Source organism: Alosa alosa, chromosome 1 (genome assembly GCF_017589495.1).
Source record: "Alosa alosa isolate M-15738 ecotype Scorff River chromosome 1, AALO_Geno_1.1, whole genome shotgun sequence".
Lineage (NCBI taxonomy): Eukaryota > Metazoa > Chordata > Actinopteri > Clupeiformes > Clupeidae > Alosa > Alosa alosa.
The window spans coordinates 3,911,992-3,924,459 of NC_063189.1; the positions used below are offsets into that span (position 1 = coordinate 3,911,992).

At 40.8% G+C, this 12,468-nt stretch overlaps 1 protein-coding gene across 1 annotated transcript; it reads left to right on the top strand.

Moving 5' to 3' along the window:
- The first annotated feature begins 207 nt into the window (after nt 1-207).
- Nucleotides 208-11,662, top strand: LOC125292507 (calpain-1 catalytic subunit-like). Its single transcript, XM_048239885.1, has 21 exons — nt 208-279; nt 407-667; nt 1,109-1,178; nt 1,349-1,467; nt 5,323-5,456; nt 5,548-5,797; nt 5,906-5,991; nt 6,887-6,961; nt 7,051-7,205; nt 7,282-7,445; nt 7,561-7,572; nt 7,688-7,893; nt 7,994-8,027; nt 8,178-8,246; nt 8,326-8,380; nt 8,621-8,676; nt 9,073-9,141; nt 9,232-9,310; nt 9,402-9,518; nt 10,673-10,725; nt 10,928-11,662. The coding sequence occupies exons 2-21, from the start codon at nt 431-433 to the stop codon at nt 10,952-10,954; spliced, it is 2,067 nt and encodes a 688-aa protein (XP_048095842.1). The 5' UTR covers nt 208-279; nt 407-430; the 3' UTR covers nt 10,955-11,662.
- The last annotated feature ends 806 nt before the right edge of the window (nt 11,663-12,468 follow it).

The following is a 12,468-nucleotide window of genomic DNA, read 5'->3' on the forward strand; positions in this document are numbered from 1 at the left end:
CATTTATCTACTATGTCTTGGTTTAAATTAGTATTTTACCTGGTTGCACCACCTGACAATGCTCAATGTCACGACACTGAACCACACACTGCTATCTACTGGACAAAGACCAGGGAAAAAGCACAGTAGACCAATACTTCAGACGACAGAAAGTGCTTCCGTGTAGAATTGACCCTTGTACCTCGCCCCACCCAATAAAAAGCATTAGAAACACCAGACATGCCCTCTGCCTTTCTTACTCCTGGATTAGTTGCATAAACCTCCACCACTTACTGACAGGTAAGCGCAGTGCATGTTAATGGTATATTGTAGTCATTTGACTAGATTTTGATAATTGGGTTAAATAAACTACCTCAGGTTTACAATTGCAGTTTTGTGTGCGTTGTTGTTCTTCATATCTTTCCAGAGACACGCTTCCCCATCTGCCAGAATGCCTCCTCCTGGTGTGTGTCTGAATATTATGAAGGAACGACATAAGAAAGAGGGCAGAGGATCTGTCACCAACCCTGACAAGTTCCTGGACCAGGACTTTGAAGAGCTACATCAATACTTTCTCAAGAATGGATTTAGGTTCTTAGATAAAATGTTTCCTCCGGAATGTAGTTCCATTGGAGATGGACTTCTCCCATCAAATGACCTGGCAAGAATTGTGTGGCAAAGACCAAGTGTATGTGAAATAGATTTCAGACAGCACACACACTCATTACTGGTGTGCAACACTGATTATACTGTAGATTGTTTCGGTAACACTTTACTTGACAGTATCGACATAAGAGTGACATGACACTGTCATGACACATGAACCCTAATCTTAACCCTAATCTTAACCTCTAACTCTAATCCTAACCCTAACTTGTTGATAAAAACCGAATGTCACTTAATAACAGAATCGTTATGTCATAAACGTTTACAGTATGACTTGTTTATGATACATTCATACAGGTGTCATGTCACTCTTATGTTGATACTGTCAAGTAAAGTGTAACCGATTGTTCTTTGAGAAAATTCAGTTATGGTAAAAGGATAGTCAGGTACCAGACAATAAACATAGCCTAAACTAAGCCTTGTGTTGATCTTAATGCTGCTTTGTTTGTTATCGCTGAGACAGAAAATTGTGAAAGACCCTCGTTTTATTCTCGAAGGAGTGTCCAGGTTTGACTTCAAGCAAGGTCGAGTTGGTAAGTACTTGTGTGAAATACAGTAGATGCAAACAGATGAACTGACCACCATAAAGCACATATGGGCTATATTATATTAGGTACAGAGAATTATGAGCACATGTTGCTGTTCAAAGCTTGCAACCTCCATGGATAAGAAATGCTTCTCTCTTCCCCGTTATTGTCTGTAGGGAACTGCTGGTTTCTTGCCGCTATTGGAGCGCTGACATTTCAAGAAGACATGAAAAAACAAATTATACCAGCGGGACAATCTTTCGAAAAGGACTATGCAGGGATTTTCCACTTCAGGGTAGGGAAGATTCATATACTGTATGTCTTCATGGCTATCACATTATATGGTGCATAGCAAAATCAATACAGGGCCGGTTTTAGTCTACAACTACTGGGTGGGCTGGTTAGAAATGTTGGGTGTGAAACATAGCAAAGCGGTCAAAGTTGGATCAAAATTGACATCAACACAAAACACGTGAAAAATTAATTGAATCGTTAATTTGCCCAGACTTGTTGTGTATCATAATATTGATAACTTTAATCATCCAATCGGAACACATGGATCCGCTTATGTGGTTGCCTGCAACATTGTTCAGTCTGGGCATGCAGTGATGATGTAGGACACACTTTGTACTGCTTGACAAGTTCAGTTGTGACCTTTTGAGTGCATCTCTGATACAGCATTTGGGCTATGAGGTGTACAGGCAAGTCAGCATATTGATCTCCAACACTGCCCAATGAATCAACAGAGTCAGTGTACTGATGAAGGAATAGATTAAATTGAAAGATATGGAAGGTTAGCAAAGTGATATCATGCTTCCTATCTTAAGTATATAGTATATATACTCTTTTGATCCCGTAAGGGAAATTTGGTCTCTGCATTTAACCCAATCCGTGAATTAGTGAAACACACACAGCACACAGTGAACACACAGTGAGGTGAAGCACACACTAATCCCGGCGCAGTGAGCTGCCTGCTACAGCGGCGCTCGGGGAGCAGTGAGGGGTTAGGTGCCTTGCTCAAGGGCACTTCAGCCGTGGCCCACTGGTCAGGGCTCGAACCGGCAACCCTCCGGTTACAAGTTGTGGAAGAATTTTTAGATTAAAGATGTATAAATACTGAGAGTCTGAAATAAGGTTTGTCTTTCTTGTTAGTAGTTTATTAATCTCTGCGCAGAGAGGTCTCATAAGCATCAGGCTATCAGGATACAGAGACAAAGTCTGTGCACCCAAGAGACAATCAGTTGTTTTCTCACCCACACATTTATACCTCTCACAGTATCATAATCTCATTGTATCATTGTATCATTACACCCTCTCTGCACATACACATTACTTGGTCAATACAATGGGTTATTTAAGAATCAAGGACATTAAGAACATTTCTAACGTCATATAACACATGATTTGCCATTGGACCATTAGTTATTGAAACAGAAGTATCAAATAATAAAAACTAATAAGAACTTTAAGAACTAGATTAGTGTCAAACAGAAAGAGTTCTGCACTTCACACTGCATTAGAAGTATCAATTATAAGGAACATCAAAAGCTAAGCTAAACACAGGAGAGTCCATTCAAAAGTGTGAAATCATACAGAAACACAAGTATCAAAACAAAGGTTAAGGTCCCTCATTGTCATTTCCCCCTTACAAAGTCCAGAGTGCTAACCGGTGGGCCACGACTGCCAAAGTACTTTCTTGAAAGTACTTACTTAAGTACTTTAAAAAAACAAAAATACAGTATTTTATTTTGATACATGGTGTGGCTATGCATTTTGTAGTTTATTTTGATACACTTGAAATTATGGTATTTGAGTGTATGCTATTCCTACCCTGGTGCAATAAGAAGTGAATTCTATTCGTACCCCGGTGCACACAGCAATGTGTCCAATTAGTACCCCGTCTGGTACAAATATCAATGTATGCTATTCGTACCCCGGTGCACACAGCAATGTGTTCTATTAGTACCCTGTCTGGTACAAATATCAGTGTTCTATTTGCACCCCTGTGCATCTATTCTGGCATATTGATCACACAATGTAATAATTATTTTTTTTTTTTTTAAAAACAAGCAACATGTTTTTTGTTGTTGTTACGTAACAGGGTGTGAATAGCTCAGCTGTGTAATAGACACTCTGAATAAGGTATGCTGTTTGCATCAATGTACAGTTAGAAGTGGATGCTATTTGTACCCTGGTGTTTATAGTACTGCATGCTATTTACACACTGGTGCATGAGCTAATTGTTGCAATCAAAACTTCCGTTTGAGAACCGATTTCTTGTTCAAATTGCGCGCCTTCTCTCCAGAGACGTTGGTACACATGCACACTCACTCTGCCAAAATCATACCTGTCAACATTTAGCTTTCCAAAAACGGGAGATTTTTTGTTTTTCGGGGGATATACCGGATCTGTGTTTGCATATGTAATACGTTTCATACACGTGTATTTTTCGGTCGTTGCTTTTACCTTACCATTACCTTACGCATGCCAGTTATGTATCCACCAGCTGCCTGCCTGCAGCCTACTTCTAAAACTCCAAAGCTGCTTGCTGTCTGATTTGGTTCCGAGGGCACAAGTTCAGTGTATCAACAACACTCAATAACAGTTTATGTGATGTGTTAATCAATTAAATTCCGCCATGCTTTTTGTGCACGTGAGCAACGTCTTTTTGTTGTTATGTCACAGGGTATGAATAGCTCAACTGTGTGGCCAAGGGTATTCGTACCAGGGGTGTAAATAGACACTCCGTATTTAAAATCATGCCCCCATAATATAGCACTGTAGCTGCAATAACTTGAATTAGGTAGCACTGTTTTCGGGAGATTGTCTCGTATCGACAGCACTTACTGACTTTGAGAAACAGAGATCTATGTGAAAATTGTCACAACCCAGTCCAGAAGCCTCGTTTCCTAGCCTGTGACTTGAGATGCCTTTGCTGCTCCGGTCCAGAAGCCTCGTTTCCTAGCCTGTGACTTGAGATGCCTTTGCTGCTCCGGTCCGGGTTTTCCTTCTGCCTTGGCTTTTGGTTGACTGACAAGGGAGGCGTCCAATCACCTGTGTTTGCTCTGCTACACCTGCTGCCACTCTCCTCGTCAGCCATGGCTTTTAAGCCATGCCATGTGGAACACTCTTTGCCAGATCGTCAGGTCTTTCAGTGTGGATTCTTGCGTTGTCTCATGTTCTTGCTGGATTTACTGTTTTTTGACCAAGGATTGTTTTTGGACTTTGTGATTTTGCCTGAACCTTTTTGGAAACCTTTGCTTGGACTTTGCTTGCTCTTTGTTACTGACCTCTGCCTGTTCTGACACGTGAGTCTTGCCTAGCCCCTTTACTTAACTGCCTGCGGCCTACCTGTGTACCGAACTCTGCCTGTTTTTTGCCACTCTGGAGATCTGCTTGAGCCCTGCCTGTACTGCTGCCTGTGTTTTGTCTGCCTGCCTGTGTACCGAACTCTGCCTGTTTTTGCCACTCTGGAGATCTGCTTGAGCCCTGCCTGTACTGCTGCCTGTGCTTTTTTCGCCTACTAAGTTGACTCTGCCTACCAAGTGGTTTTGCCTGGCTGCCTATTTTTGTGTTCTTCAACATTAAAACCTAATTAACCTTTAATCAGCTTCTGAGTCTGCTTTTGGTTCCACAGTCCCTTACCTGGCCTCACCGGCCCTGACAAATTTTCAGAGATCTATGCCAAAATATTTCCTTTAAGGCATCAGGAGAGTGGGTTAGCCTAACACACACACATAAGCCTACTGCACAGCTATGTACCAGCTAGCTACCATTACACTCAACACCTACTCATCTACAGCCAAGCTGGGTTTGAGACTGCACACTTTAATTAAAAAAAAAAAAAAAAAAAAACTTGACTTTGTCTGGGTGGGCAAGACACAATGTTTGGGTGGGCTTAGCCCATCCTGGCCCCTGCCTAGAGCCGGCCTTGATACTATCCGGTAAGATGTTGCATAAGGCATTACAGGGACATATTACAGCACTGTAAAATGTAGACTGAACTATTCAGTGCTGTATAATACAAACAGTTGATATATGTACAGTACTGTAAAAGCTTTGCTAGACCCATTTTGTGACTGTCACTTATTAAGGAGTGTCTTAATTTTTTTCTGTGTAGCAGCATTTTTGAAGTCTTATTCTTTTTCAGTTCTGGAGATTTGGGAAGTGGGTTGATGTGGTGATTGACGACAAGCTTCCAACTATTGGTGGGAGACTGATATTTCTACACCCGAAAACCCACAATGAGTTTTGGGCTGCGCTGATGGAGAAGGCCTATGCTAAGTATGTGGTCCAGCTGCCTTTACGATGCTCGTTGTTGTGTTTTAAGAGCGTCCATTAAAGCCATGTGTCTTCTGCATTGTCCTTCCTGTAGGGTTTGTGGCTCCTATGCTGACATGCACTTTGGCTACGTGTCTGAGGCCCTGATGGACTTCACAGGCGGCGTTCACATGACATACAAGCTGAACAAAGCCCCCCCTGACCTCTGGGACATCATGTTGAGAGCCGCCCAGTCCAAACCCCTCATGGGCTGTGGTACTCCAGCAGGGGTCAGTCGGAAAAACACTGTTTTGCCTAATGGGATTGTGGACGCCCATGCCTACACAATTACAGGAGTTATACAGGTAATGTGTTTTTGTGTGTATGCACTCATATTTGTCTGTGAGTATTTGTGAATGCTATTGTATTTGTTAACATGAATCTGGTTTTCTGCATTTGTTTGCTCCTTGAAGGTGATGAGTAATAATCGCCCTGTTAGACTGATCAGGTTGTTCAATCCGTGGGGCGAAGGGGAGTGGAGGGGTGACTGGAGTGATAAGTATGTCTTCTTGTTTAATGGCAGCAATTTGGTTATTCTAGGCAACATTACTGACTGTGTGTATTTATGGTTGCCTGTAGTTCATATCAGTTGCACATATTTCAACAACAACAATATACTTACAATAGCAACAATTTTTCATTCCTTGGATAGTCATTATTTCATTTCAGCCCACACCACTATGCCCTTGGATAGTCATTATTTCATTTCAGCCCACACCACTATGCCATCACTTCAACTGGTATTTGTAAATCAATATTTGGTAAGACTTTACTTGACAGGTGAGTTCATAACACATTCATAGCAGCTGTCATAAACTGCACATAAAGCATTCATGACTTGTTTCATGAGACATGACTCAACATTCATACCAAACCTTTCATGAATGTGAAAGACAGAACGACGAGAGCTTGTCAAAATAAGTCCAAAGTCGCAAAGCAGCATTGCCTTTTTTGGTCCAAACCTCTTACCTGATCACGTCACAGCTGAGTATGTTTTATGATGTAACCTTTGCAGATGTTCCGTGGTGCACATTTTTGATAAACTGTGTTTTTTTAGCATATTTTCTTTATCATTGTTTGCAGGACGGATTATGAACTCGGGCCCCTGGGCCCAGATGTATTAAGGGCCCCCCACTAATTGTCGTATATGTGGGGGGGGGGTTTGGGGGTCCTCCCCCAGATTTTGTTTTATTTGTTTGATGTGATTTCCTGTATTCTGGTGCATTTTGGGGATGGCCAATACTACATTCAATCAGATTCATAGCCTACATCCTGATTTGTTGATATTGAGGCAATGATTCCATGCAAAGGCTTGGGCTTCAGGGCCCCTTGACCTCTTGGGCCCCTGGGCCTGGGCCCGGTAGGCCCGTGCAGTAATCCATCCCTGTTTGCAGGTCATCCAAATGGCAAACTGTCAGTCCAGAGGACCGTACAACTTGCCTCTCCATCTGTGACGACGGTGAATTTTGGTATCAAAATCAAGTTCCTTCTCCATTACTCTGGCATGTTGAGTTGTATTATACTGTTACACAAGATGCTTGTTCATTTTCCTCTTCAGGATGTCAATGGAGGATTTCTGCCAGAGCTATTCTGACATGGACATATGCTCCACGAGCCTTGCTTTCCTTGATGCATCCACAGACTGGACATGCAAGTTTCACGAGGGACGATGGGTCGCCTGGACCACTGCTGGTGGCTGTCTGAATAACAGAGGTGCTTTCTGTTTACATAAGAACATTGAATTCAACAGGATAGAATGCATTCTAAGTGTTTTCTAATGGTCTCTCAGGGAGTTTTTGGATAAACCCTCAGTATCACATAAAGTTGGAACCCCTGAAGGGTGAATGTGCTAATGACAACGACAAGAACCTACTCGTGTCCCTCATGCAGAAGTCTGACAAAAGGAACAGGCGCCTTGACTCCAACTTCAGTATTGGCTTCGCGATTTTCAGTGTGCGTTGACGTTTCTCTTTGACACAACTCTTGTGCTGTACCTGACAGTTTTATTTTTACAAAGTGCTCGAGATCTCTGTTGATTTTCTAATTGTTCCTTTCGGTCTTTCAACAGGTGCCACCTGAGGTAGGTACACAATATCTTTGTCTGTATCTCTACCTCAGAAGGTGTCCTTGGGAGGAGGGGTTTGGGGGGTTGGGGATTATTATCATTTTTATTTGACAATGCCATTTTGCTTCAGTACTATGGAAGAGAGGGGAAGTTCCCTGCAGAGTTCTTCAAGAAGAACCCTGTAGCTTCAACCAAACAATTCATAAAAGCTCGAGAGGTTGTTGAGTTCTTCAGATTGGTTCCGGGCGAGTATATCATTGTCCCGTCCACTTTCAACCCAAATGAGACGGCTTCCTTCATCCTGTCCATATTCTCCAAGACAGACAGCCATCTTGAGTAAGTACTCTCCTGCATCTGTGATTTTGATGTTTATAAATTATATTACTGACATTTGATCCACATTGAATTCTGTTCATTCATTATGGCCTACTTTCAGTGAAAATTCCATTGACAGTTGGACGATTACAAAGGTAAACTAAGATATACTATCATATATCCACTTTTGTTTTGATATACAAAGATAAACTAAGATACTAATCATATCAGTTTTTGTTTTGATAATGGATACTGCTCATATCCCATTTTGGCCAAACATTTGTTATCACCTGCTTGTACTTCAGCCCAGTCTAACTGACCAACTAAATGACAACAACTCCAAGGTTACCTTATTCAAGAAGTTCACTGACCAGGTAATTTACTGAATTATAAACTCGTTAAAAGTTCAATGTTTCATATTGAATACTGAGTATCGCTATTCACTGTCATAAGTATGAAGAAGTCGATGCAGAGCAGCTACAGAGGCTTCTGAATGAGAATCTTCAAGGTGAGATCTCATTTCACATGCAGACACACACACACGCCTTGTACCAACAGCTGTTGTTCTTGCAGCATCTGATCCAATAGACAACATATTCACTAGCCTGTTTAAAGTGGTTTCTATCAGTGTTTTTGCACACAAAGCAACAGAGGAGTTCCGTAAGCAATACTGCTTGCTCTAACGTTAGTGTTGGTTTCATTTGGTCTAACACAAATTCTCTGTCTTGGTCTTTATCTGTACTTTCAGGCAACTCCTCAGGCTTTGGCCTGGATACCTGTCGCAGTATGGTTGCCTTGATGGATGTATCCTGGCCTTTATTGTCCTTCCCAGACAAATCATAGAAATCACTTAGAAAAGAGTAATAATGATAATTGAATATTGAATTGATAATTGTATCGACATAAGAGTGACATGACACTGTCATGACACATGAAACCTAACCCTAATCCTAACCTCTAACCCTAATCCTATAACCCCAACCCTAACTCTAAACCTAACCCTAACTTGTTATGACAAAAACCGAATGTCACTTAACGCCTCTTATTATGTCATAAACGTTTATGACCTCTTTATGACACATTCATGACAGTGTCATGTCACTTATGTTGACACTGTCAAGTAAAGTGTAACCGAATAATTCTATTTCATCACATAATGAGGTATTGATGTATCAGACATTTTCCTTAATGCACTTGAAGCTCTCTGTCACGGGCCACCTTAATCGCCATGAATTCCTTCGACTGTGGGACCGAGTGGTCACATACAGGGTGAATGATCCTCTCTGTTCACTGTAGTCTTGAAATACCAAGCCTTTTAAGTACACTGTTTTATAAAGGAAACTCAACTGTCGTTGATAGGAAATCTTTTACCGCACTGACATTTCAAGGACTGGTGACTTGTCCCTTAGTGAACTGAGGAATGCTATGATTGCCGCAGGTATGAAAAAAAAAAACAACTTTATGAACTTTACATTTGGCTCGGTCTGTGTTGGGACTGCTGTGACATTAGTGTGTGTCTCTGTCTGCAGGTGCGCAGATTAGCGATAGCATGCTGAACCTCATGGCTTTGCGCTACGGTGGCTCAAAAGGAAACTTAACGCTGGAGAGCTTTGTGTCCCTCATCCTGCGCTTGGAGTGCATGTCCAGTAAGCACCAGCATGCCGTCCATCTCATCTATCCCATAATGACTTTCACACAGACAATTGAAAAAAAAAAGACTTACTGGATGGAGCCTTAGGTGTATGCTTCAAGAAAACCTGAATTATTAAGATAAAGGATTTGAGATGGCATGATGTTGGCAGCAAAAACCATGTTATGCTTCATGATAAATAAGCTACTTTTCTCGGTTTTTAAAGGAAAATTCTGGTATTTAGCACTTTGAGTCCCTTTTCTGGTTTGTTTTGGATGAACTAGAGTGGTGGACACCGGAATTTTGACGATTGGTCCTGTCTCGACTTTTCTGACTCGTTTTGAACCGCCTTTGACTACTCAGAGTGGCTGCCAACAGGCATACTGTAGGCTACTCAAACATGTCCTAAAACAATCCTAAACGTTCGTTTTCAAAACTGTGCAACTCACCGAGTGGTTAGTGGTGTTCGTTGATTATTAAAAGCAAATACATCGGCGCAATGTATGATTTCCAGCCATCTTATTTGCTATTGTGGAACTATTTATTCAGACACCTCACAACCGCTCAATATTTGAACCTGAAGCATAGACGGTGGCACTGAGTCTTCCAACAGAAATCAATGGGATTTTACAAAATGCCAAATAACACGACAAACTGTATTTCGCTACGCTACTTGTTTTGGAACATCAACGAACACCACTAACAGAGTTGCACAGTTTTGAAAACGAACGTTAAGGGTTGTTTTAGGACATGTTTGAGTAGCCTACGGTATGCCTGTTGGCAGCCACTCAAAGGCGATCTAAAACGAGTCAGAAAGGTCGAGACGGGACCAAACGTCAAATTTTCGGTGTCCACCACTCTAGTTCATCCAAACCAGAAAAGGGACTCAAAGTGCTAAATACCGGAATTTTCCTTTAAGTCAAATCAAGAAAACTTTACTTTTCCTGTGAGGGAACGTCATTTGTTGTTAGGCACAAGCATAGATAGACACCAGCATTCCACATTCTAAAAGCAAGATAAATAATTATCTTACTATTGATGGGATATTCACTAAAAACCATCCAAAAACGAACTGTTACAATCAAGTGATTGTAGTAACTTTGTTATGTTGTCTGTTTTGTGAGAACACTGCTGTTTAAACTGCCTTCTATTTTATCTATTTTACCACAGAGGTCTTCAGAAAGCTGTCAGATGGGAATGGAGTCTATCTGCAAGAGTATGAGGTGACCTATCATTATCAACTTTTAACATTGCTTTGTAAAATCTACACAAGCCAAATTTTCACATCTGTATGTTTGAAAAAGTTTGAAAGTTTGAAGTTAAGTTTTCTTTTCTTTACATATGAAACAGAACAGCCAAAAATATTGATGACATTTGACTTTTTCCAAGTGTGGTGGAAATGATTTTTTTTTTTTTCTTTTGCAGTGGATGCATCTTACCATGTATTCCTAACTTAGAAGTTGTGACGACAACAATGTGGCGCTCTATAAGTTTCCGAAATACTCTACATGCTATTTGTATTTAGGCTTCTGAGAACCTGTGCTGATGTAAACTTGAGTATTAAAGAAGCTGAAGTGACAGCAGGGTTGATTACAGCAGCTTCAGGTGATACAAAAAGCAACTAAGGTTCTCATGAAAGCTAATATAACTGTCTATATACTCCAATAATTAAGGCCCTGCACTGGCTTCCAGTAAGTCCCACTATGGAACAGGGCCAACTTATCTATCAGACATGCTTCTGCAGTACACACCTTTCGGACCAGGTCTCAGAAATACTTTTTGGTAAAACCTGCTGTTAGAACTAAACAAGGTGAAGCAGCTTTTAGCTTTTTTCAGCTTTGGAAGACATAAAAAATGTCCCGGATGACCTCAAAAATGCCCCAACTGTAACCAGTACTAATCTAGACCTAAGACCAGAAGAGAGGTGTTCTCAGTGCTTACTGCTACCTGATCAAATGCACTTCATGTTAATCAGATGAACTGTGTAGTATTATTATTATTATTATTATTATTATTATTATTATTATACCTTTACTTTTATGCACTATTTTTAAACTCTTGCCCTTTATGCTTTTGTTCAGGCTACTATTAATCTTTGCTTTTGTTTATGTAAAGCACATTCAATTACCCCTGTATATGAAATGTTTATAAATAAACTTGCACTGCCTTGAAAACAAGGATACCCTTCCATTTTCTTCTAGATATCAAACTAGTATGAAACGAGCATTAATGAAGAATTCCAGCAATTATTCACATGTAGATCTCTGTTTCTCAGTCATGAGTACTGTTGGTACGGGGAAAAAATGGTACTACCTAGCTCGAGTTGCTGCAGCCAACAGCTAGAGCGGCCAGGCAGCTACAGTGCTACACTATGGGGGCATCTTTAAAATCATGACCCCAGAGTTTAGCACCGTAGCTTCCTGGCTGCAGCAACTCTGGCATTTTTTCACATAGCTCGAGTTTTCCTTTAAGATAGCTTTTGAGATAAGATCATGTTGTAAATATTTATTGCAGGATTAGCGATGACTGTAAAGTGCTGGAGTGAAAGTGAAAGCTTTGAAGTTTCCCTTCATGGTTATGGTATGGCCTATGGGTATGTTGCATGATTTTACGAAAGTATGATTTATTGCAACATCAGAAGCAAGTCAAATTTGTAGTTTCTCATGTCTCATTCCATCGAACTACAGATCCGCTACCCGATCTGGTAAACTTACATAGTGCGGTTATAGATGATAGAGGGCCGCGAAGCAAATGCAGCAGTGCCGTTCACCCTGTTACGAGTTGATGAACCACTGAAACAATTTTGGAAACATTATTTTAAGGTACAAAAAACTCGTTGTTGCTTTTAAGCAGGTAGGCTATATGAGACTCTTACTGATGATTGCATTCAGGAGTGAAGCACTGCACCATGTTGAGAGCGGTTTACAAGACCTTAGTTTCAGTTTTTAAAAATAAAAATATAAAGA

What these genes read in the sequence shown, in the direction of transcription:
- LOC125292507 (XM_048239885.1), top strand. Translation starts at nt 431, where the DNA reads ATGCCTCCTCCTGGTGTGTGTCTGAATATTATGAAGGAACGACATAAG. An exon ending in CAGGGATTTTCCACTTCAGG is followed by an intron (nt 1,468 to 5,322) that starts GTAGGGAAGATT and finishes ATTCTTTTTCAG; the next exon opens with TTCTGGAGATTTGGGAAGTG. An exon ending in TGGCTGTCTGAATAACAGAG is followed by an intron (nt 7,206 to 7,281) that starts GTGCTTTCTGTT and finishes ATGGTCTCTCAG; the next exon opens with GGAGTTTTTGGATAAACCCT.